The 23,905-nt window shown below is 44.8% G+C and overlaps 1 protein-coding gene across 16 annotated transcripts in view; it reads right to left on the reverse strand.

Moving 5' to 3' along the window:
• TBC1D1 (TBC1 domain family member 1) overlaps nt 1-23,905 on the reverse strand; it is a 229,084-nt gene that overhangs the window by 132,272 nt on the left and 72,907 nt on the right. For 3 of the 16 annotated variants that reach the window (XM_067036299.1, XM_067036300.1, XM_067036297.1), the window contains exon 1: nt 7,242-7,340. The exons of 10 other annotated variants lie outside the window; for them this stretch is intronic. In XM_067036299.1, coding sequence (XP_066892400.1) covers nt 7,242-7,271 — 30 coding nt within the window. In that variant the 5' untranslated portion in view covers nt 7,272-7,340. Of the gene's footprint in view, nt 1-7,241; nt 7,363-23,905 lie in introns of those variants that run through there. 3 more of the 16 variants (XM_067036303.1, XM_067036301.1, XM_067036298.1) reach the window with 2 other exon arrangements.

Below are 23,905 nucleotides of genomic sequence, written 5' to 3' on the forward strand. Positions count from 1 at the left end.
TTTGGTGTGATATTAGATACATGCCATTATACATTTGTCCAAATGCATGGAATGTACAATGCCAATAATGAACTACAGTGTAAAACATGGCGTTTGGGTGATAATGATGTGCCAATGAAAGTTCATCAATTGTGACTAATGCACCACACTGACTGGGGATACTGATGATAGGGGAGGCTCTTCCAGGTGTGGGAACCGAGGCTGCATGGGAACTCTCTGTACCTTCTGCTCAATTTTGCCATGAACCTAAAATTGCTCAAAAAATAAAGTCCATTTAGGGCTTCCCTGGTGGCGCAGCGGTTGAGAGTCCGCCTGCTGATGCAGGAGACACGGGTTCGTGCCCTGGTCCGGGAGGATCCCACATGCCGCGGAGCAACTAAGCCCGTGAGCCATGGCCGCTGGGCCTGCGCGTCCGGAGCCTGTGCTCCGCGATGGGAGAGGCCACAACAGTGAGAGGCCCGCATACCTCAAAAAAAAAAAAAAAAAAAAAAAAAAAATAAAGTCCATTTAAAAAAAGAAAGGGGGCAATTTGAGTCTATTTTTCAATAATAATCTGATGCCTAGTCTATTATAATATCCTAATGGTATTTGGGGCAAAGTTAAATATCCTGAAAAAGAGGAAAGGCCATCAAAGTATTTTTTAAATTTGATAAGCTGAATAGTTAATACCTAAAATGTTCAAATTTTTTAAACAGTGCAAGAGTATGCAATGCAAATTTTTCCTTTCACTCCTATCTTCCAAATACCCAATTTTCAAGGTTGTTAATTTTTTTTTTAAGTTTTATTTCATGGGACATTATTTCCACTATTGTCCTCCCAGATACAAGTGACTATTCTGAAGTCATGGCATTTGTTCCAAAAAATATGAGCAGCTCCCATGTCTAATAGTAGGTATAACAGAAAATATTTAAATTGAGAACCTTGCTCCTCAACGTATGGTCCCCAGGCTGGCAGCATTAGCATCATCACCTGTGAGCTTGTTGGAAATGCAGAATTTTGAGTTCCATCCCAGACCTACTAAAGTAGAACTACGTTTTAACAAGATGCCCAAGCGATCTGTATGCACTGGTATACATGACAACGCCACCTCTGTTTTCATAAAGCTTACAGGCTAAGGAGATAAAATATTCAAATAACTGCAACGAAGGATACACAGGATAGACTACGCAGCTACAAGAGTTTGGGGAGAGATCAGCTTTGGTCCCTAAGGGGTCTCTACTGCCCCAAGATAAAATGCCAGCTCCTGTGAAGGGGTCTGTGTGCCATGCACATCCTCATCCCAGCACATCTGTTCAGCTCACCCTCTGCTACCCAACAGCCTGTCACTAGGGTTCCTCCAACGCACCTGCAGGCCTCTGCATATGCTACCCCGGCACACCCTGCCCCTCCCCGGCTACCTCCTCCTTGGCCACCTTCGAGAAGGGGCAGGAGCCCCTGCCGGCTCTCCCATGGCACAGGCCCAGCTAGCTGATGTCTACCCTCCCCTGCCAGAGGAGCTCCTCCAGGGCAGAGGAAATACCTAGGGGTTATTTTCTACCCAGTTTAGTATGCTTATCCAATCAGTGAATGAATGAATGAGAGATGTTTCAGGGAAGGGATGAAGACGAGAAGGACTTAGTCAGAAATGGAAGATCACCGCAGAGGCACATTTAGGCTAAGATCGGATTAGCGAATCTGTCTCGGGAGAACAAACTATAATTTGCTTTTTTCTCATTATGAGATCTGCTCCAGGCAGTGTTCCATTGTGGATTATATGGGGTTTCTACCCAGGCTTTTCTCCATTCTCTACTCTAAAAACCAATCTGTGCCCGAATTATTGTCACTCTAAGCAACTAGGGCTCCTGAAGCGCAGAGAGGTTGCTGCCACTACCCAACAAGCACTCCACAGGAGTGCCGCTGAAATCTTGGTCGGGGTTACACCAGCTCTACTTAGCAGACGCAGCAAATTTTTCAAATTCAAGGAGTGGCTTGACTACGACAAGTTCTTCCCTCTTCATTCAACTCAAACATGCACTAATTAAAAGTAATATTAAGCCTACAGACCAAAAAAATGTTAATACATATTTTAAAATTTTCCACCACCACCTAGGACACAACCTCAGCCACAAACGGACATCAGACTGACTTGAAGCAAGACAACGAAACTGCTGCCTACATACTAGCTACAGGCAGTTTCACACCTTCCAGGAAGGCTGCTGTGCGCTAACAGGCAAAAGAATAAGTCCAACTGGTCAGAGGCACCCAAGGTGGGCTGATCCAGTCTGCAGGAAACCTCAAAGGTAAGTAAATAAGCCCAGCGCCAGGACACAAGTGTGCCTGCAAGCTGTGGTTAGAGGCAGCTGAGCAAGGGACAAACTATGCTTGTATTCAACACAGAAGAAGCAGTTTGTTTCTCAGTCCTTTGCACCAACCTCAGACGCTGGGTCACAATCATTTCATATGTATCTGAGGTATCACTACCACCTCCTGCCTGACCACACCAGCCTCCTAAGCGGTGCCCTTGGCTTCCGCCCAAAGCACACATCACTCCTCGCTTTCACGCCACAGCACTTACAAGCAAACCCCGCACAGTGCCTGCAGAGCCCGGCCCAGATCAGCCCTCCCCGACTCAGGACCCAGCTCTCCACGCTTCACCTGCCTTCTTCCTGCTGCTCTACCAGGCCCATCCCCAGGCCTGTTCCCTGATGCTCCCTCCCCCTGGAACATCTTCAGGGCCCTCTTACCGCTCAGGTGAAATGCCACCTCCCTGCCACCCTGGCCCCACAGACTCTCAACCAAACCACCCTGCTAACTTGCCTTCCTAATACTCACCACCACCAGCTGCAATTACCTTGCTTATGCTTGTTTCCCTCTTCACTGTCTATCCCACCTAGAATTTGAATGCCATGAAAACAGGCATCTGGTCTGCCTGTTCACTGCTCAGCTCCAGCTCCTCAAACAGTACCCGGCACATAGTAGGTGCTCAATAACTGTATCCGTGTTGAACACATTTGTTCAATAACTTGTTGAATGAAAAATGGCTATAAAACCCATGTTTTAAGCAAAGCCAAAATATGAAAAGCCTGGTTTTACATAAAATATTAATCAGTGATTGAGTACAAGTATACAAAAGGACTCCTTCCCTAATGTATTTTAAAATATTTGGCTTACAAAGCTTCAGTGTGCATATTTTTAAAATATTTATTTATTTGGCTGTGCCAGGTCTTGGTTGACGCACGCGGGATCTTCATTGCGGCATGTGGGATCTATTTCCCTGACCAGGGATCGAACCCGGGCCCCCTGCATTGGGAGCACAAGTCTTAACCAGTGGACCATCAGGGAAGGCCCACATATTTTTAAAAGATAAACCTTTGGCACAAAATGAACTAACTCCTTCAGGGCATGAACAGTGCCTGGTACACAGAAGGCACCCACTAAATATCTGCTGAATACATATATAAGCACTGGAAAATAGCTTAATACAAGGCATGAGCTATATGAAACTGGACTTGGATTTGAGAATACAGTAAATTTAGCTATATTTAGGTCTCATTTTCCATTTCATCTGATAAACTGACATATATTTTGAAATCCACTAATTTGAGATACTAGCAGTAATATTAGCCATCATCTTTACAGGCAGGTGGCAGATCCAAGGAAATTCAGAAAGTTACCTGGCAGTTCTGTTGCTGTTAGTCTTCACCAATAGGTAAGTGGAGGCATAGAAACAATCAACAGAAATACTCAGAACTGCCAGGGATGTCTGCGGACTTAGTATAAAAATCACAAAACTTGAGAAACTTGTTTTTATTTATACACTGTAATCTACGTAAAAACTCCACTGTTGGGACTTCCATGGTGGTGCAGTGGTTAAGAATCCACCTGCCAGGGCTTCCCTGGCGCAGTGGTTGAGAATCCGCCTGCCGACGCAGGAGACACGGGTTCGTGCCCTGGTCCGGGAAGATCCCACATGCCGCGGAGCAACTAAGCCCGTGAGCCATGGCCGCTGAGCCTGTGCGTCCGGAGCCTGTGCTCCGCAACGGGAGAGGCCACAACAGTGAGAGGCCCGCATACCGCAAAAAAAAAAAAAAAAAAAAAAAAAAAAAAAAAAAAAAAAAAAAAAAAAAAAAGAATCCACCTGCCAATGCAGGGGACACAGGTTCCCAGCCCTGGCCCAGGAAGATCCCACGTGCTGCAGAGCAACTAAGCCTGTGTGCCACGACTACTGAGCCTGCACTCTAGAGCCTTCGAGCCACAACTACTGAGCCCATGTGCCACAACTACTGAAGCCCACGCGCCTAGAGCCCATGCTCCGCAACAAGAGAAGCCACGGCAATGAGAAGCCCTCACACTGCAATGAAGAATGGCGCCCGCTCGCCACACCTAGAGAAAGGCCGTGCGCAGCAACGAACACCCAACACAGCCATAAATAAATAGATAATTAAAAAAAAAAAAACTCCAGTGTCCCCAGTGAAAGACTAATCAAGAAACCACACCTCTATAAGCCTGGCCTCATTTTAATATAATACACACCTGCCTTAATGTTCCATGACATGTCTAATTTTAAAAAGTGTATCTTAATTCTTCCCTTAACAGATAATCTCTTTGAAATAAAATTCTTCCTTATTTTGGCTTTATTTCTTACACCATGAAATTACTCTACATGTTCAGTATTCACACACTACTAATGCTCACCCAAGAAAAACAAGTTAATGTTCAGGTAACCACCAGCATCAAGTGACACCCACTCCCTTTCTTCCCTAACAGGTGTTGGGCTGCAGTTTACAAAGGTCAAAGTAGGAATTACATGTGCAAGTGTTTGTGTGAGGTAAGTGCTCATATGCATTTATGTGTTCCTGAAGGGTCATTCTAAAATCTAATATAAATGCACTTTGGGAATATGCAGTTCTGTGTACTATCTGTGCCTCTTGTTTCTACTTTTAAAACATTTCCTAGTCTAAAATGCAAAGTGTGTTAATGACTTGTCTCTGAACTGAACACCAAACAGGTTCCATAGAAAGCCACTCTTATAATCTATAACCCCAAGAAATGAACTTTCAAAGGGTATCTTCATATTCTAAAAGCTCTCACAGAATAACACATTGTCTACAAAAATCAGTTACAGGATGCAATTTACAATAGTACAACACCTAGAAAAAATGAAATACAAAAGAACTACACTTTTTAAAATTATGCTGACAACTGACATAACTTTACTCGAAAAACATTTCATAGTTTTTTGTTGTTCTGTAGTATTTAAACAAATTTGGAATAACATGATTCAGAACTCAGATCAAGTTATCAACATGCTGTTCACTTTTTACATTAGCTTTTCAAAAGTACAGCCAGTTGCAGAAAGCTAACAATCCTTGATTTCTTTCTTTCTTTTTTTTTTTTTTTTCTTTGCGGTACACGGGCCTTTCACTGTTACAGCCTCTCCCCTTGCAGAGCACAGGCTCCGGACGCGCAGGCCCAGCGGCCATGGCTCATGGGACCAGCCGCTCCGCGGCATGTGGGATCTTCCCGGACCAGGGCACGAACCCATGTCCCCTGCATCGGCAGGCGGACTCTCAACCACTGCACCACCAGGGAAGCCCGATTTCTTTTTTAAACAAGGCTTTGGCTTGCTGTTTTCACCGTCACCTCTGTAGGCCAATGTAAACAAAAGTCCACCTCACTCCTATAAGTGAAAAGGATCTTATCAAATATGCTTTAGGAAAGTAAATAAAACTATAAAACAGTACTAGCAGTAAGATTTTCTTAGATTTACCTCTTGATTTTCGAATAAAACAACACAATGAGTCTATTTTTTTCTTCCTTTTGGCCTTGAAGTGTATAACAAAAGTAGACTCAAATCCTCAACCAAGAATGAGTACTATACACGCCCTGAATTACTTTTTAAACTATATAACATTCTTAAATTTTAGCATTATTTATAAAAGCCAATTAGCTATCACTTCAAGCCAGAAAACCTGGGCATTATTAATTTTTCTTCAGTACAAAAGTACCTTAAAACAACTCACAACTTGTTTGAAAGTCACTTCACCTTACTACTAGCTTTGTCTCAGGAAGTGAAGATTCTGGTGAGGATGGGTAGTGCCCATCTAGTAACTAGTGTTATCCGGTTTCTGTGTCTCCAGTTTATTACCACTTAAATGATAGGCAAAGCTTTATCTGTCTCATAACTAGGTATTTATAAAAATGTACTTTAACACTCTAAAAGCGCTGCATCATAACTGGAGATACCACCACCTATTATTTGTAAAGGGTCTCAGAATGGCTAACGGGTTCTCCCATTATGAGTTTATTGCTCAACCAACCTGCCATACACCAAGAGCGAGCTCTGCGAAGGGGCTGGCAAAGAGAGGAGCCCGTAGGGCGCGAGGAAAGTGCCCCATTAACCCGCCGACCTGTGGAAGCTTTGAGAGCTGCATCATTCAAAACACACAAACACCTGGTACTCCGGGAGGGTATTATTCTATTACCGCCTTCTCAAACTGATGAGAACTCAAGAAATCCACTCCAATCCCTTCATTTTTGCGATAGCGGAATTGGCCCGGCCTCGTAACGCTTAATGATTTCTGAAGGCGCCAATGTTCTGAAAATAAAACTTGAAGGAAATAGAAAGAACTTACGTTTAAAATTCAGACTCCGTGCTCGCTTCGGCAGCACATATACTAAAATTCAGACTCCAAAACCTGCCCCTGGAAACCAGCGAGTTAAAAACAAAAGACAGACATCCTCTAAGCGCACCAAGTTCAGCCTTCGGGAATCCTCAGTGCACTATCCCAGACAACCAAGCACAAACCTGTACCCGGGAGGCTGACGCGCGAGGTCCCGCTGCCAGGAAACACCTCGCGGTGAATCCGCGGCGTGAGGGTGGGGGGACTTCGGCAGCCGGAGAAGCCCACCCGCCCTGCGTCGAGCCTCACTCTCCCCACCTGTGAAATGGGCGTGACGCCACTGGCCCGTTCGCCCCACGGGGAAGAAAGGCTAATGAATGAGAACCACCTGGTGAACGGCCCGGGCCGCCTTGGCCGCTCTCCGGCAGCGGTCCTCGGGCAGCGGGGCGTCCTCGGGCAGCGGGGCGCCCCCGCCGCGGTCGGATTCCCCCCCAAGGCCGCGGGCGCTCTCCGCGCTCCGGACTCCCCGCGGCCCGACGGTTACCAAGGTTCCCCAAGCCGCGCCCGCCCAGACGCCGGCTCCCGGGCCGTCAGCTACCGTAAAGGGCGCCGTCCCGACGCGGCCCCGACGCCGCCTACCTTGGCCACCCAGCTGAACAATGGTGACATCGCGGGCCGGGCGGAGGCTCGTCGCCCGCAGCGCCGGCTCACTCCCGCCGCCGGCCCGAGGGGCGGCGGGCAGCCGGGGGCGGGCTCGGGGCGCGGCGGGGCCCGGGCATGTCTCCCCCCGCGGCGGCGGCGGCTGCGACGGCGGCGGGCTCCTCCCCGCTCGTCACTGCCCCGAGAGGTCGCGCCCGCAGGGCTGCCCGGCCGAGAAAGGGAAGTGGGTGGGGAGAGTGGGGGAGGGGAGCGAAGGGGAGGGAGCAAGGCCGACCCCGCCCCCACCCCGCCCACCCCCATGCTCGGCTCGCGGCGGGAAGTTGGGACCCGCGGGGGTCGCCCTCCTCCGGGACGCCCCTGGCTGCGCTGCTACTGGGGGAGGAGTCGTAAGCCCTAAGGGCTAGGGACGCGGCTTTCTAGGCCTCTGGGGTCCGTTTCGCCCAACTTTAAGAAAACTAAGAATTCCTCTCCTTGAGGTTCGGTAAAAGCAGAGTTGGAGCGAACACAAAGCCCGCCCAGCGTTCCAGGGGTTACCGTCGCCCCCGCAGCGTTTCTTCCTAAACGCTCCGGATTGCTGGTAACAAAAGGGCTAGTGTTCCCCTAACTCCTAATACCTTTATATAATCAAAGGTGGTTTTCTTGGAGCCAGAAAACTCAGCTGTTGAGACTAGAAAAGGGGCGGTGGAAAAAGAACCTTCAGTTCCTGCCAGCTGGGAGGTTTCAACAACGTGAGAAATGTTGGTTTCACCAGTTTTCTTCTCTCCCAAGGCAAAATGATAAGCAGTGTAATCAGTTTATAGCTACAGAGGTTAAGCTGAGTTTCGAACTCAGACACCCAAGAGTTGCACATTGGAAAAATAAAAAAGGCCAAAGGACACATTAATAACCAATGTGTAAATATATGTGTCATGTGGAGCCACTCACTGAGTTCCTCAAGCCAAATAGCCACCCTAACCCCATAATTTTGCTTCTTTCCTCTTGTCATATTAATTGTGCCTTATCTTCATGACAGGCCAGTAGGACATTTTAATGAAGTTCCCCAAATGCCTGACATCTGAGTTAGGTGGGTATATTAGTTATCTATTGCTGCATAACAAATTACGCCAAAACTATGAAGCTGGAAACAGTTTCTATGGGTCAGAAATCCGGGGAGCATCTTAGCTGGTCCCTCTGACTCAAGGGTCTGTTAGCGTGGGCTGCAGTCATCTCAAGACTGGGACTGAAGGATCCACTTTCAAGCTCAGAGTTGTTCCCAGGATTCAGTTCCTTGCAGGCTCTTGGACTTAAGGCCTCAGTTTCTTCCTGCAGCATGTGGTTCTCCCCATAGGGCTGCTCACAATATGGCAGCCTGCATCCCCTAGCACAGGTGATCCAAGAAAAAGCACATGTCCAAGAAGGAAGTCAATAGTTTTATAAACTAAACTCAGAAGTGACATCCCAAGACTTCTGCCGCATTCAGTCTAGTCAACATTCAAGGTGAGGGGATTACACAAGGACATAAATACCAAGAGAGGACCACAGTGGAGGGAGGGGTGTCATCTTTTTTTTCTCCTCCCAGGTAGGGTACATGGGAACAAGATAAATGATTAAGGTATGGTGAAAGTCAAGAGTGATAGCATTCTAACAAAGCCTACCTGGGTACTTGAAAAGGGCCTTCAGAGCATCTTAGAGAAGTGCTGTTCTTTCATTCTTTTCAGCAGTGATGTTCCCAAAAGAAATTAAGAGGTGGAAAATGGGAATGCATTTGCAGCCATTTAACCAAATCTTTTTCTGTTATCACATTACTTCCCCAAGCAAGCGGAAGAGATAGAGGCTGAGAGCTCCATCAAAGTAAGAGCCTTTATGGCCACTACAGCCTCGCTACTCAAAGTGTGATCCAGGGACCAGCTGCCTTGGCATCACCTGGCAATTGTTAGACATGCAGACTCTCAGACCCTGCCCTAATATCCTGTTCTATGGAGTCAGAACCATCATTTTACAGTGACTTCAGGTGGCTAGGATATACATAAAGTTTGAAATGCACTAGTATATGAGATTCACTGACATTGGCCTTAAACTAATGTAACTGACTAACAGCCCCTTGAGAGAACAGCTAAAACTGTCCTTCTTCCTTGTGATGGCATGAACTAGCTCAGCAGAGAGAGACCTGGAGAACTACGGGGAAGCAACATCGTTGTGATGGGAGTAGCTGGGCAGCTGAGGACCAGGCATGATAAGCTAGATGGTTGACAAAAGTCATCACACACCATCACTCCAATCCCTAGCCTGAGCTCTATGAAAATGCCCAGGACTGAGAAGCAACTCAGGGGAAAGGATGAGGGGAACCCAAAATGGACTACAGAAACCTGAATTACCTCCAACTGACTGAGATAAACTTTCTACTTCTTCAGCAGGAGGTAAGAAGGCAAAAAAGAAAAAATACATTAAATTTAGAAGGAAAATTGCACTTCTTGCAAAAAAAAAAAAAAAGGTTAAGACTAAATCCTGAATATGACAGTTACAGTATGACAAGTGAAATAGGGACATCCAGGCTTCATTGTTTAAACCTGGACCCCTGGACTTCCCTGGTGGTGCAGTGGTTAAGAATCCTCCTGCCAATGCAGGGGGCGCGGGTTTGAGCCCTGGCCTGGGAAGATCCCACATGCCGCAGAGCAACTAAGCCTGTGTGCCACAACTACTGAGCCTGCACTCTAGAGCCCGCGAGCCACAACTACTGAGCCCACGTGCCACAACTACTGAAGCCCACACACCTAAAGCCCGTGCTCCGCACCAAGAGAAGCCACCACAATGACCACAATGAAGAGTAGCCCACGCTCATCGCAATTAGGGAAAGCTGGTGCACAGCAATGAAGACCCAATGCAGCCAAAAATTAATTAATTAATGAATTAACTAAACCTGGACCCAATTCTCCATGTATATACACATCAATGTGGAGTGTCCTGCAGTTTCTGGTTTGCACTTGCCTAAACCTTACATGATTTTAGACTCAGGTCTCCATCTCCATCTGCTCCAGGTCTCCCTGCCTGATCTGGGCAGAATCACTCATTTAATGGGAACATAAGAACCTTTCCAGTGGGTGGACTTGATAGTAATGTCTGGGGCTCTAACACTAAATATTACATGAAAGGTCTTCATTCCCTGCCAACATGTAGCTTGCCAACAGAAATTCTATTGTAATCTGGAAGTTCATTAAAGGGAAACTTTTACATCAGACAATCTAACAGATCTCACATTCAAAACAATTTTCCTTAAAATCTATTTCTCCCATCTGAAAAATGTATCCTTCTCTAAGAAACTGTATATTCCCCCAGGGAAGGACTGTACATAGAGGGGGCATGGGTAATTTTTAATAGCTCCCCATTGATTCTTTTTCAGCCAGAATTGAGAATACTTACAGACAGAATACTCGTTGCTCAAAGATGCTGATGGTTCCCAGCCCTGATTTTCTTTCAGAGTTACCTGTGATGACAAGGTGAGTGGGTGAGGAAGGAGGGCAGATGATTTGGCTGCTCTGTGGCAGGGTGGAATGCTCAGAGACCTCAAAGAGCAGGTAGGTCATATAAATGTGTGCAGAGGGCCAGGTGTGAGACAATAAGGAATGAATGAACTGTGGCATCTTGGAGAATGCATGCTCAATTATTAAAACACTCCACCCAAACAGGATAGAAAGCCCAGAGATAAACCCATGCACATATGGTCACCTTATCTTTGATAAAGGAGGCAAGAATATACAGTGGAGGAAAGACAGCCTCTTCAATAAGTGGTGCTGGGAAAACTGGACAGGTACGTGTAAAAGTATGAAATTAGAACACTTCCTAACACCATACACAAAAATAAGCACAAAATGGATTAAAGATCTAAATGTAAGGCCAGAAACTATCAAACTCTTAGAGGAAAACATAGGCAGAACACTCTATGACATAAATCACAGCAAGATCCTTTTTGACCCACCTCCTAGAAAAATGGAAATAAAAACAAAAATAAACAAATGGGGCCTAATGAAACTTAAAAGCTTTTGTACAGCAAAGGAAACCATAAACAAGACGAAAAGACAGCCCTCAGAATGGGAGAAAATATTTGCAAATGAAGCAACTGACAAAGGATTAATCTCCAAAATTTACAAGCAGCTCATGCAGCTCAATAACAAAAAAAACAAACAAACCAATCCAAAAATGGGCAAAAGACCTAAATAGACATTTCTCCAAAGAAGATATACAGATTGCCAACAAACACATGAAAGAATGCTCAACATCATTAATCATTAGAGAAATGCAAATCAAAACTACAATGAGATATCATCTCACACTGGTCAGAATGGCCATGATCAAAAAATCTAGAAACAATAAATGCTGGAGAGGGTGTGGAGAAAAGGGAACACTCTTGCACTGCTGGTGGGAATGTAAATTGATACAGCCACTATGGAGAACAGTATGGAGGTTCCTTAAAAAACTACAAATAGAACGACCCAGCAATCCCACTACTGGGCATATACCCTGAGAAAACCATAATTCAAACAGAGTCATGTACCAAAATGTTCATTGCAGCTCTATTTACGATAGCCAGGACACGAAAGCAACCTAAGTGTCCATCAACAGATGAATGGATAAAGAAGATGTGGCACATATATACAATGGAATATTACTCAGCCATAAAAAGAAACAAAATTGAGTTATCTGTAGTGAGGTGGATGGACCTAGAGTCTGTCATACAGAGTGAAGTAAGTCAGAAAGAGAAAAACAAATACCTTATGCTAACACATATATATGGAATCTAAGAAAAGAGAAAAAAAAAAAGGTCATGAAAAACCTAGGGATAAGATGGGAATAAAGACAGACGTACTAGAGAATGGACTTGAGGATATGGAGAGGGGGAAGGGTAAGCTGTGACAAAGTGAGAGAGTGGCATGGGCATATATACACTACCAAATGTGAAATAGATAGCTAGGGGGAAGCAGCCGCATAGCACAGGGAGATCAGCTCTGTGCTTTGTGACCACCTAGAGGGGTGGGATAGGGAGGGTGGGAGGGAGGGAGACGCAAGAGGGAAGAGATATGGGAACATATGTATATGTATAACTGATTCACTTTGTTATAAAGCAGAAACTAACACCATTGTAAAGCAATTATACTCCAATAAGGATGTTAAAAAAAAAACAACAACAACACTGCACGAGCCAAGCAAAATGTGTGAGCTTGGAGGAGTGTGTATAGTGTGTGTGTGTGTGTGTGTGTGTGTGAGAGAGAGAGAGAGAGAGAGAGAGAGAGAGAGAGAGATTCTGATTATCAGCCAGGATTGAGAACGCTTGCATAGTTCTAGATCCCTTGTTTAAAAAAAAAAAAAAAAAAAAAAAAAGTTGCTCTGTGGAGAGCAATAGGCCTATCTGAATAGGACTGCAGAGATCTAAATAAGCAGGATCTACAGAAAATCTGAGACTACTAAGTAACTTTAAAAGGAAGCTTTAATGTCTCACCATCAGTTTTCCTGAGACATTAAAGGAGGACTAAAAAGGGGGGTAAACCCAGGAACTGGAAGAGGTGCTCATCTACTAAGCCTGACCATAACTCCCCAAATAAATCTGACACTCCTGCCCTTCTGTGTTCCTCCTTTGAAGAGGAGCAAGGGTCAAGGACAGCAATACCTCCTAAGAGTTCAGGAGATGCTGACAGGCTGCTCTCCACCAACTGAAATGTGGAGGGCGCAGAGGTAGGAAGCATGACCTCACTCTGCAACCTGTTCCTCCCCACCCCAAGACCTGGTTAAAAATACATCCATTGTGCCACCAACTCCACAAGGAAACTCGACTTGGTTTCAAGTGAATCAGAACCACTTGGCACTTGGTAACTAGGATTCTGACAGCAGTTACAATGTATTTTGTTTTGGCTTTTCTTCCCACATCACCATGCTATTCTGGGACACCAGCTAAGTGTCCTACAATTCAACTCAATTCTGACACTATCTACCTGGAGATTGTATCAGATCTCAAAGAATAAGGGGGTCAGTCCTACAAGACTGCCCTCCCTCCCAACTTCAGACACCAATCCCAAGTCCAGGGTGTCACCTGTGCCTCTGACCAACCAGTTCCAATGACCCCATCCTTGGGTTTAATTAATTTGCTAGAGTAGCTCACAGAACCTAGGGAAACATTTTACTTACTAGATCACCAGTTTATTATAAAAGGATATAACTCAGGAACAGCAGAATGAAAGAGATGCACAGGGCAAGTTATGGGGAACAAGGTGCGGCGGGGAGAACTTTCCATGCTCTTTCTCAGATACCACTCTCCTCAAATCTGCACCTGTTTGCCAACCCCAAGCTCTCCAAACCCCATCCTTTTAGGTTTTTATGGAGGCTTCATACATAGGCATGATTGATTACATCATTGGCCTTTGTCAATTGAACTCACTCTCCAGCCCCTCTCCCTTCCGCGGAGTTCAGGGGGTGGGACTGAAAGTTTCAACCTTCTAATCACAAGGTTGGTTCCCCTAGCAACCAACCTGCATGCTAAAGAGACCTAGGGGCTTTCCAAAAGTCAACTGATTAACATAACAAAAGACACCTTCATTGTTCTCTTCGCAGGAAATTCCAAGGGTTTTAGGAGCTCTGTTCCGGAAAAGGAGACAAAGCCGCCAAATATATATCTTGTTATAAATCACGATATCACTGCAACTGATCAAGAATCTACTCAGTTCGTGAATATTCATTAGCACCTATTTTATAAAGCAAACACGTGTCCTAGCAAGGAATAGCAAAGATGATCAGACCTGAAGCATAGGCACACAGCCGTAGCAAGGAAGAGTGAAAAGTGCCAAGAGAAGGGTCCAGGTGAAGCTCCACCGAGTCCCAAAGGAACGAAAGATAACTTCCGGCTGCAAAGGAAGAGCCAGCATCCTGGCTGGAAGACATCAGGACTTTTACGGGTGGAGATGAGGGAGTGGGGTTTCCAGGAAGAAGGACCAGCTGGCCTGAAGGATTGGTGCTCATCTCTGAAAAATCAAGCCTTACCAGGACAGATAGAATAGAAATCAGAGCTCACATTGCAGAGAGAGCATCTTAGTAAATGGTAGTTTGGACGTGTGCAGCCATCCCTCACTGGCATAAAAATTTGTTTCCAGAAAAAACATTTTTTTAAATATTTATTTATTTATTTGGTTGCACCCAGTCTTAGTTGCGGCAGGCAGGCTCCTCAGCTGTGGCATGAGAACTCTTAGTTGCGGCATGCACGTGGGATCTAGTTCCCTGACCAGGGATCGAACCCAGGCCCCCTGCATTGGGAGCGCGGAGACTTATCCACTGTGCCACAAGGGAAGTCCCCAGAAAAAATATTTGCTGAGATACTATCAAATCCAAAAAAGTCATGAAAAAAGTCCCTCTGTATGAATTGAAAACATATGTCCATGAAAACAATTGTAATGAATGTTCACATAGCATTATTTGTAATGGCTAAAAAGTGGAAACAACCCAAATGTCCATTGACTGATGAATGGATAGTGTACCCACACAACAGAATATTACTTGGTCATAAAAAGTGATAAAGTACCAGGTGCATGCTACAATGTAAATGGACCTTGAAAACATTATGCTAAGTGAAAGAAGCCAGACACAAAATACTATATATTGTATAGTTCCATTTATAAGAAATATCCAGAATAGACAAATCGAAAGAGACAGAAAGATTCGTAGTTTCCAGGGATTGGGGAGCAGGAAACATGGAGAGTGACTGCTAAAGAGTATGAGGTTTCTTTTAGAGGTGATGAAAATATTTTGGAATTAGATAGTGGTTATGTTATGGTTACACAACTTTGTGTATATACTAAACCCCCAAATTTCATGGCATGTGAATTATATCTCAAATTTTTAAATCCCTCTATGTGATGATGGTTTAATGACTTTACATAAATTATCTCCCTAAACTTGTATAATAATGGAACCCACACTTCAAAGGGCTAGTTTCAGGATTAAATAGGATGCATATAAAGCACTCAGACTGAATCCTTGCACACAGTAGGTGCTTAGGAAATGTTAGCAGATGTTAGCTATAGGAGAAGGAGGATGAGGAGGGGGGGAGGAGGGGAAGGGGAAGAAGAAGAAGGAGGAGAAGGAGGAGGGGGAGGAGGAGGGGGAGGGGAGTAGGGAGAGGAGGGGGGAGAAGAGGGAGGGGAGGAGGAGGAGTGGGAGAAGGAGAAGAAGAAGAAACTTCAGTAGCAGCAGTAGCAGTGATTGTTGTAGGTTAACGATGGGTATGTGTGATGGTTAATCTTCATGTGTCACTAAGGGCTGCCCAGATAGCTGGTCAACATTATTTCTGGTGTGTCTGTGAGGGTGTCTCTGGAAGAGATTAGCATTTGAACTGGTCAACTGAGTAAAGAAGATCACCCTCATCAATGTTTGGTGGACATTATCCAATCCACTGAGGTTCTGAACAGAACAAAAAGGTGGAGGAAGAGAGAACGTGCTCTCTCTCTCTTTTTCTGCTTGAGCTGAGTCAGCCATCTTCTCCTGCCATCAGACATCAGTGCTCCTGGTTCTCAGGCCTTTAGACTCAAACCAGGACTTACACCATCAGTCCTCCCGATTCTCAAGCCTTCAGGCTTATACTGAAATACACCACTGGCTTTCCTGGTTCTCCAGCTTGCAGATGGCAGATAATGGGACTTCTTGGTCTCCATAACCACATGAGCCAATTACTATAATAAATCTCCTCTTACATCTCTCTCTCTAATATATCCTATTGGTTCTGGTTTTCTGGAGACCCCTAATTCAGTATGACTATTGTAAATACAGAAACAGAACAGAAGTGATGGGCTGGAGATCTCAAGTTCATGGCTGGGTTTATGGACAAACAGTTGAGAGCAAAGAAGAGATTGTGTGTTAGCCAAAACTAAGTCTGGCACGGGTGGGTCCCCCGACATATCTCAATATTTTCCTCTCCCTTTTTATGGGTTACTATGTCTAGCGGTATGACTGTGCTCCATTTGTTACTTTCACTCTATAAGCCATGCCGTGAATCATCCAAGTTTTGCTGCTAAATTCCTGTCATTCCGGGCAGAGACTTGGTGTGCACAAGCATTACTAGCCTGTCACACTTTCAGAGAGTTCAGATATTCCTCACTAAGAAATGGATCCTGCTCACTCACACTGCTAATCTCTCTTTTCTCTTCCCCACACATACTATGTCTCATTACCTATCTATATCTCTTGCTTTCTCTCAAGCACACACTTGTACTCACACTTTAAATGATGCCAGGTTCAAAATGGAGTCTTTGGGTGGCAAGACTATTGGAAGACCAAGCTGAGAGCAAAGGATGCTCAATAAATTGGTGAATAAGTGAAAGTACAGAGTGGAAATATAAATTTTGTGAAGACTTATTTGGAGGTAGACAATAAATTCAGGGAATTAGCTAAAGAACACTCTACTTTGATAGAGCTGTGTCAACGTTTAAATTAAGGTCTCTGATGTCATGTTTTGATTTTGTGCATCAAGTTGTAGTTTGTTAGCCAGAATAACAGTAAACAAATTTAACAAGAACATTTTTAGTGTTCTCAAGCTCCAGCCACCTTCACTACATTGCAAAATTAAAAGCTGGCTGGGAATTCCCTGGCAGTCCAGTGGTTAGGACTTGGAGCTTTCACTTCCAGGGGCCCAGGTTCAATTCCCTGGTAGGCGAACTAAGGTCCCGCAAGCGCTGAGGCACAGCCCAAAATAAATAAATAAATAGGGCTTCCCTGGTGGCGCAGTGGTTGGGAGTCCGCCTGCCGATGCAGGGCACACGGGTTCGTGCCCCGGTCCGGGAAGATTCCACATGCCACAGAGTGGCTGGGCCCGTGAGCCATGGCCGCTGAGCCTGCGCGTCCGGAGCCTGTGCTCCGCAACGGGAGAGGGCACAACAGTGAGAGGCCCGCGTACAATCAATCAGTCAATCAATCAATAATTAATAAATGCTGGATGAAGCCCAGCTAGAAATCCTGAGACGTCTCTGCAGTGTAAAAAGGGAGCCATTGAACTTGTAACTCTAGAGCTCTAGAGGGAACCAGAGAGTAAAAAAAATCCCCCCCAAAATAAAGTTCACACCAGTGAACATTTTGGGGTTGCCTTTTCTTCTTTCTGCACTCAGCAGTCTTATTAGAACAGAAATTTACTTTATGATGCAAACTTCTCTCATCAGTAGAAATAACAATCAATTCGTTTCACTGTGACATTTTGAAAGCAGCTAAATTAATATATTTTGCTATTGAAATATCTGTTCTCATCTCAATATTTTGCTTAATATATACAGTAACTGTATTCACTTTTTAGCTGGTAAGACATTCCAAAAATAGAAACAGTGTTTTTCTATTTTTAGCTCAGTCTATAAAGTTTAAGCAAATAATCTTTCCAAAGTATTGCACACATATGTTTCAAATTCATGGAAAAACCCAGTGGCAATGAGCTCATAAAAGAAAACACAGTGAAAATTTGGAGTCAAAAGATTTTTGATATCCTCACCCTGTGTTAAAACTAAACAGAGATGCTTAGCTTTCAACTCAGATATTTTAATTATAATTTCTAATAGGAACATGAAAAACACCACTTAGCATAGCACTAATTTCACCAGAAAATAACTTTTTTTTCCTACACTGAAAGTTATGTTTTTCCTTAAAAAATTAGACTGAAAAATGTCAATTCCTGTTTCCTGGTCAAATCTATTAGTGAATAAAAATCAGACCAAGGCTTCCTTTTCCCCTTCTTTCATACTAAATCATAATTTCCTTTTTTCCCCCCAAAAAAGTGGTTTAGTTTACCCTTGATTAGAGTGATTTCTCACTTCTAAAACAATTTATTTGTTCAATTTCATCCAGTTCTTTAAATGTGTTATGTTTCAATCCAGCAATCACACTCCTTGTTATTTACCCAACTGAGTTGAAAATTTATGTCCACACAAAAACCTGCACACGGCTGTTTATAGCATCTTCATTCATGATTACCAAAACTTGGAATAAACCAAGATGTCCTTTAGGAGGTGAATGGATAAATAAACTGTGGTACACAGAGACAATGGAATATGATTCAGTGCTAAAAGGAAATGAGTGATGAAGCCATGAAAAGACATGGAGGAACCTTAAATGTACATTACTAAGTGAAATAAGTCAATCTATAAACACTACATACAGCATGATTCCAACTATATATGGCATTCTGGAAAAGGCAAAACTATGGAGACAGTAAAAAGATCAGTGGTTGCCTGCGGTTGGGGGGTGAGAGAGAAGGGATGTAGGCAGAGCACAGACGACTTTTAGGGCAGTGACAGTACTTTGTATGGTATTATAATGATCGATACATATCCATCATTACGGATGTATGTATCGATATACATACATTTGTCCAAACCCATACAATGTACGACACCAAGAGTGAATCCTAATGTAAGCTATGGACTTTGGGTGATAATGATGTGTCAGTGAAGGTTTGCCAACTGTTACAAATGTACCATTCTGGTGAGGGATAGGGATGTTGATAACGCGGCAGGCTATGCATTTGGTGTGTGTGGGGGGGTTATATGGGAAATACCTTCTGCTCAATTTTGCTGTGAACCTAAAACTGCTCTTTAAAAAACCCTGAAAAAAAAACAAGTTTTAAACATCAGTGAAACTCTCTGTCAATGCTCTCAGTATTTTGTGTGTGTGCTTCCGTATTTTGGATGAGAACTGCACAGCACGCACCCAGAAAGGGGCTGAGTGACTCTTCCATGTCGGATACCTGTGCCTGGTACAGAGCCACGCACTCTGCACAGTCATGCAAAACAGTTCGTATCTGTTTCCTCACCAGAGCTTGGGATTCCGATAAAAAGTCCACCAAGCCGTGTACACTCACACCTCCCCAAGAGGTGTGTGCCTGCGGCACAATGCACAGGTGCACCGAACGAGTGTACTTTCCAGAAGCTAAGATCCGCGTGCTATGTTCTTAGGTCCATGCCCCTCTAAAAACTTTAAGATAAACAGTCTCTCTGGGCTCACTCCTTAGCAAAGGAATGCATAGGTTATAAAATAAACCAGCACCTGCTTCCTGGTCTCTATACACAGCTGGAGAAGGTACATAACTTATGTTGGCTTTGACAGGAAATGCAAAGGCTGAGAAGATACAAGAAGGAGGAAATGGCTTCTCTTTTCCATCTGTGTTGGAATCGCCTTCCGTTTCTTGCTTGTAAGTGGAGAAGCCTGAACACGGCTTTCCTCACCTGGAGTTTTTCAAACATGGTAGAAGTTATGCTCTGAGTGAGGTGAAGATAAATTCAACCTTCAGGTGATGGTCAGAATTTATCTAAAGTGGCCAGATTGATTTGCACCCAGCCCTTTGGAGCCTTTCTCTCTGCGGAGGCAGCGTGGCTTCAGAGACAGCCCAGGAGGAACAGGGGGCTGGGCATCCAGGTGGGCACAGCTAGCTTCTACTTGCCCACGACTGGCTGTGTGACCTCAGGTGGCTCATGTTGCATCTCTGGACCTGTTTTCACCTTGTAAATTTTGGAGGTTAGACTCACGATCTCCAAGGTCCCTTCCAACCTTCCCTCAGGAACTCTATGGAATATGTACTAAATTAAATGTCCATGATGAGTTTGTTCCTGGCAGCCTTAGCTCAGGGTCAAGGTAGAAATAAAACATACCTGCTCCCCAGGCTCAAGGTCTCAAGGGTGCCAACTTGGAACTTTTCCAACCTACAGTTGGTTTCTTGCCTCAGGGGAAAAGATGACAAGAACAAATGCCTACAGTACAGTGGAGGGGTCACCTGCCTCCTGTTTGAGGTACTCCTTCTCCAAGATTGAGGGTCAGGAAGGACCAACATCCACTGAACACGTATTACACACCAAGTGCTTTCATATATTCTCATTAATGCTCACAACTCCAAAGCCATGGGGGCTGGACCTCCCAGAGCCCTGGCAGTCAGACCCCTCCCTGCAAAGCTGTAGGGGCAGAACTTCTGCCCCACTGTGTCCAGAAAGTGGGACCCGTGCCCCAGTGGGGCTGACGGGCAGAGAATCAAGCCAAAGAGGATTACACTAAAGCCTTAAGATCTCATGGAGTTTGCCTTGTAGTTTCAACTTACTTGGGCCCTATCACCTTCTTCTCTCTTGATTTCTCTCTTTTGGAATAGGATTGTCTATCCTATGCCTGGCCCACCACTGTACTCCAGAAATTCGTAACTTGTTTGATTTCACAGGTTCACAGCTAGAGAGAATTTGCCTCAGGTTGAATCATATCTTGACTCTCACCCATACCTGATTTAGATGATATTTAGATGAGGCTTTGGACTTTAGACTTTTGAGTTGATGGTGGGATGTAATGAATGTATTTTGCATATAAGAAAGACATGAACTTGGGGGGATCAAAGACAGAATGCTATAGAATGAATGTTTGCATCCTCCCAAAATTCCTATGTTAAAACCCAATCCCGGACTTCCCTGGTGGCACAGTGGTTAAGAATCCGCCAGCCAATGCAGGGGGCATGGGTTCCAGCCCTGGTCTGGGAAGACCCCACATGCCGTGGAGCAAGTAAGCCCGTGCGTCACAACTACTGAGCCTGCACTCTAGAGCCTGCGAGCCACAACTAATGAGCCCTTGCGCCACAACTACTGAAGCCCACATGCCTAGAGCCCGTGCTCCGCAACAAGAGAAGCCACCGCAGTGAGAAGCCCGCACACTACAACAAAGAGTAGCCTCCGCTCACCGCAACTAGAGAAAGCCTGTGCGCAGCAACGGAGACCCAACGCAGCCAAAATTAAATAAATAAATAAATTTATGAAAAAAAAAAAAAATCCCCCAGGGCCTTTGGGGATGATTAGGTCATGAGGGTGAAGCCCTCATGAATGGGATTAATGCCCTTATAAAAGAGACTCCAGAGAGATCTTTCTTCCCCTTCCACCATGTGAGGATACAGCAAAAAGACAGCCGTCTATGAACTAGGAAGCCGAATCTGCCAGCACCTTGATCTGGGACTTCCCAGCCTCCAGAACTGTGAGGAATAAATTGCTGCTGTTTATAAGCAACCCAGTCTGTGTGTATATATATATATATATATATATATATATATATATATATATATATATATATATATATATATACACACATATATATATATACATATTTTTGGACATTTTTGTTATAGCATCTCAAACAGACTAAGACAAGTACTAATAATAGTAATAAAACATGATGTGTATTGAGTGCTTACTGTCTACCTGACACTGCTAACACCAGCACACCTTTGAATTGTGCTCTTTAGGGATCAGGCATTTGTTCTAAGCATTTACAATGCATGAGGCTGGGACCCGGATTACCCTGTTTAGGATGGAGAAACTGAAGGGGCAGAACCAGGATTAGGGCTCAAGCACTATGTCAACTTAACCACTTCACTACCCTAAATATCTCAAAACTCTGCTGCAAGCTGTTATTTATTATTTTGCAAGCAAGGAAGCAGAAGTTGAGCAATGTAAAATCAATCATTCACCCAAGGTCTTACTGGGGTACAGCTGAGGCTCTCTCTGCAATGTCAGGAAAGCAAATGGCCCTAAGTGCTATCAACACAGAGCTTTGTGCTCTAAGATTTCAGGTATCTAGTCTGGCCAAGAGAGGTTCTCGAGACAGCCACCAGCTTGCAGCCAACAGCGGGCTCTGTCAGGGCAGAAGTTCTGCCTCTCTCTTAGAGCCAGGGGCTGAACCAATGCCAGCTAGACTAGATGGATGTGAGCTTGAAATGACAGCAAATTTTAATGAATCAACAAATGAATAAGAGAGAAAGGGAAGGAAGAAAAGCTAGTTCTCTTTGAGGCTAAGGCAGCAGAGCCCTTCCCAAGGGTCCAGCTGGGCCAGGGGCTAGTAAGAAGGAAGTGAGGCTGCAGCAGGCTCCCCAATGAGGCCACGCTGGGGGCTGGCAAGACAGACCCGACCTGAAGCCAGAACAAAGCATGGACTGGGCTGTTGGGTGTTGGGGAGGTGGGAGCAGTGGTCCCCCCTGTGAAAAGCTGGCCTGGCTGATGGGCTGGGGACCCTGACCTCCCAGTGCCTAGGAAATTCAGCTGGATGGGGTATAGCCCCTGCACAGCTTAATGAGAATCTGATTCTTGGATTGGATGTATCAGTGGATCCAGAACAAGGTTTCCTTATGTGAGAAACATCACCGTGCCCTTTCTCTCCAAGGGCCCACAGCTGGCCAAATCCAAGAAAGAGGCACAGAGCTCCTCTGGGCCAACAAATGCTGCTTTATAGTTTTAATCCAACCAGCAGTGATTTCAGGTATCCATCCCTGGCCCACCATGGGCACAGCAACAGAACTTAAGCCACTGAAGTATCTCCATTAATTCACGCAGTCACTTGATAAATATCTATTGCACACATTCACACACCAGTCCCTAGGGATGCTACAGTAAACAAGCCGCCTGCCCCCAGAGGAACGTCATAGGGTCCAGTGGGCCCATACAGCAAACAGGAAACTGCATGACCAAGTGAGAAGTGCTGCTAGAAGGAAAAGAGAAGTTGCTAAGAAAGCATGCAGAGAAGGCATTTGGGTGGGGTGGGGTGGGGGGCGGAGGTGGGGAGTGGTCTAAGACTTGCAAAGCAGCATATGAGGCTCAAGGCTTCAGGACACACCCAAAGGCCAAGTAGAAATTATCCACTGCAGGGTAAAAGATGATCACTAATCTACAAAGGAGTAGAATCTGATTGATACTGGACTTTTTATTACGTATGGCATTCTTGTTTTCTAAGGTCTTCTCCTTAATTATAAAATATTTCAAAATAACTAAATAGAATAATATGACAGATACGCAGGTAGTTACCACCCAGTTATTGTTTTTTGGTTTTTTTGTGGTACACGGGCCTCTCACTGCTGTGGCCTCTCCTGCTGCAGAGCACAGGCTCCGGACGCACAGGCTCAGCGGCCATGGCTCACGGGCCCAGCCGCTCCGCAGCACGTGGGATCCTCCCAGACTGGGGCAGGAACCTGCATCCCCTGCATCGGCAGGCGGACTCTCAACCACTGCGCCACCAGGGAAGCCCATCCACCCGGTATTAACAGTTTTAAATATTTTGCACATCTGTACATTTTTTTAAAAGAAGTAAAATGTTACTTATAGAGCTCTTCCCCTCCATCCCCAGAGGTAACCACCATCCTGCACTGGGTGTATCTTCCCCTGCCTCTGTTTTTATATATTAACCACATAGGTATCAATCCACAAACAATATAAAGTAGCATTTTGTACTTTTACATTTTTTCCTACATGGTGTCATAGTGTATATATTCTTTTAGAAATTGCTTTTTTATATTCAGCACTGTGTTATTTTAACTGCTGAATGGTATTCAGTTGTATTAAGTTGCATGATTATTGCACAATTTAATTATCTCTTCCCTTTTTGATGGAAATTTAGACCCCCCCCTTTTTTTTGCCACAGCAACAACACCCTTATACTTGTCTCTTTGTGCACGTGTCCATGATATATCCCTAGAAATGGAATTGCTGGGTTAAGGGTATTCACATCTCCAGCTATATGCACATGGCCACACTCTGCTGCCACTGGGCCAATGTATACTCCCAGCTGCATGCTTATGCTCCTGTTTCCTCACATCCTCACCAATCCTGATGTTACCAAGCTCTTAAATTTCGCTAATCTACAGTGTG

Source organism: Kogia breviceps, chromosome 6 (assembly GCF_026419965.1).
Source record: "Kogia breviceps isolate mKogBre1 chromosome 6, mKogBre1 haplotype 1, whole genome shotgun sequence".
In the NCBI taxonomy this organism is placed as follows: Eukaryota; Metazoa; Chordata; class Mammalia; order Artiodactyla; family Physeteridae; genus Kogia; species Kogia breviceps.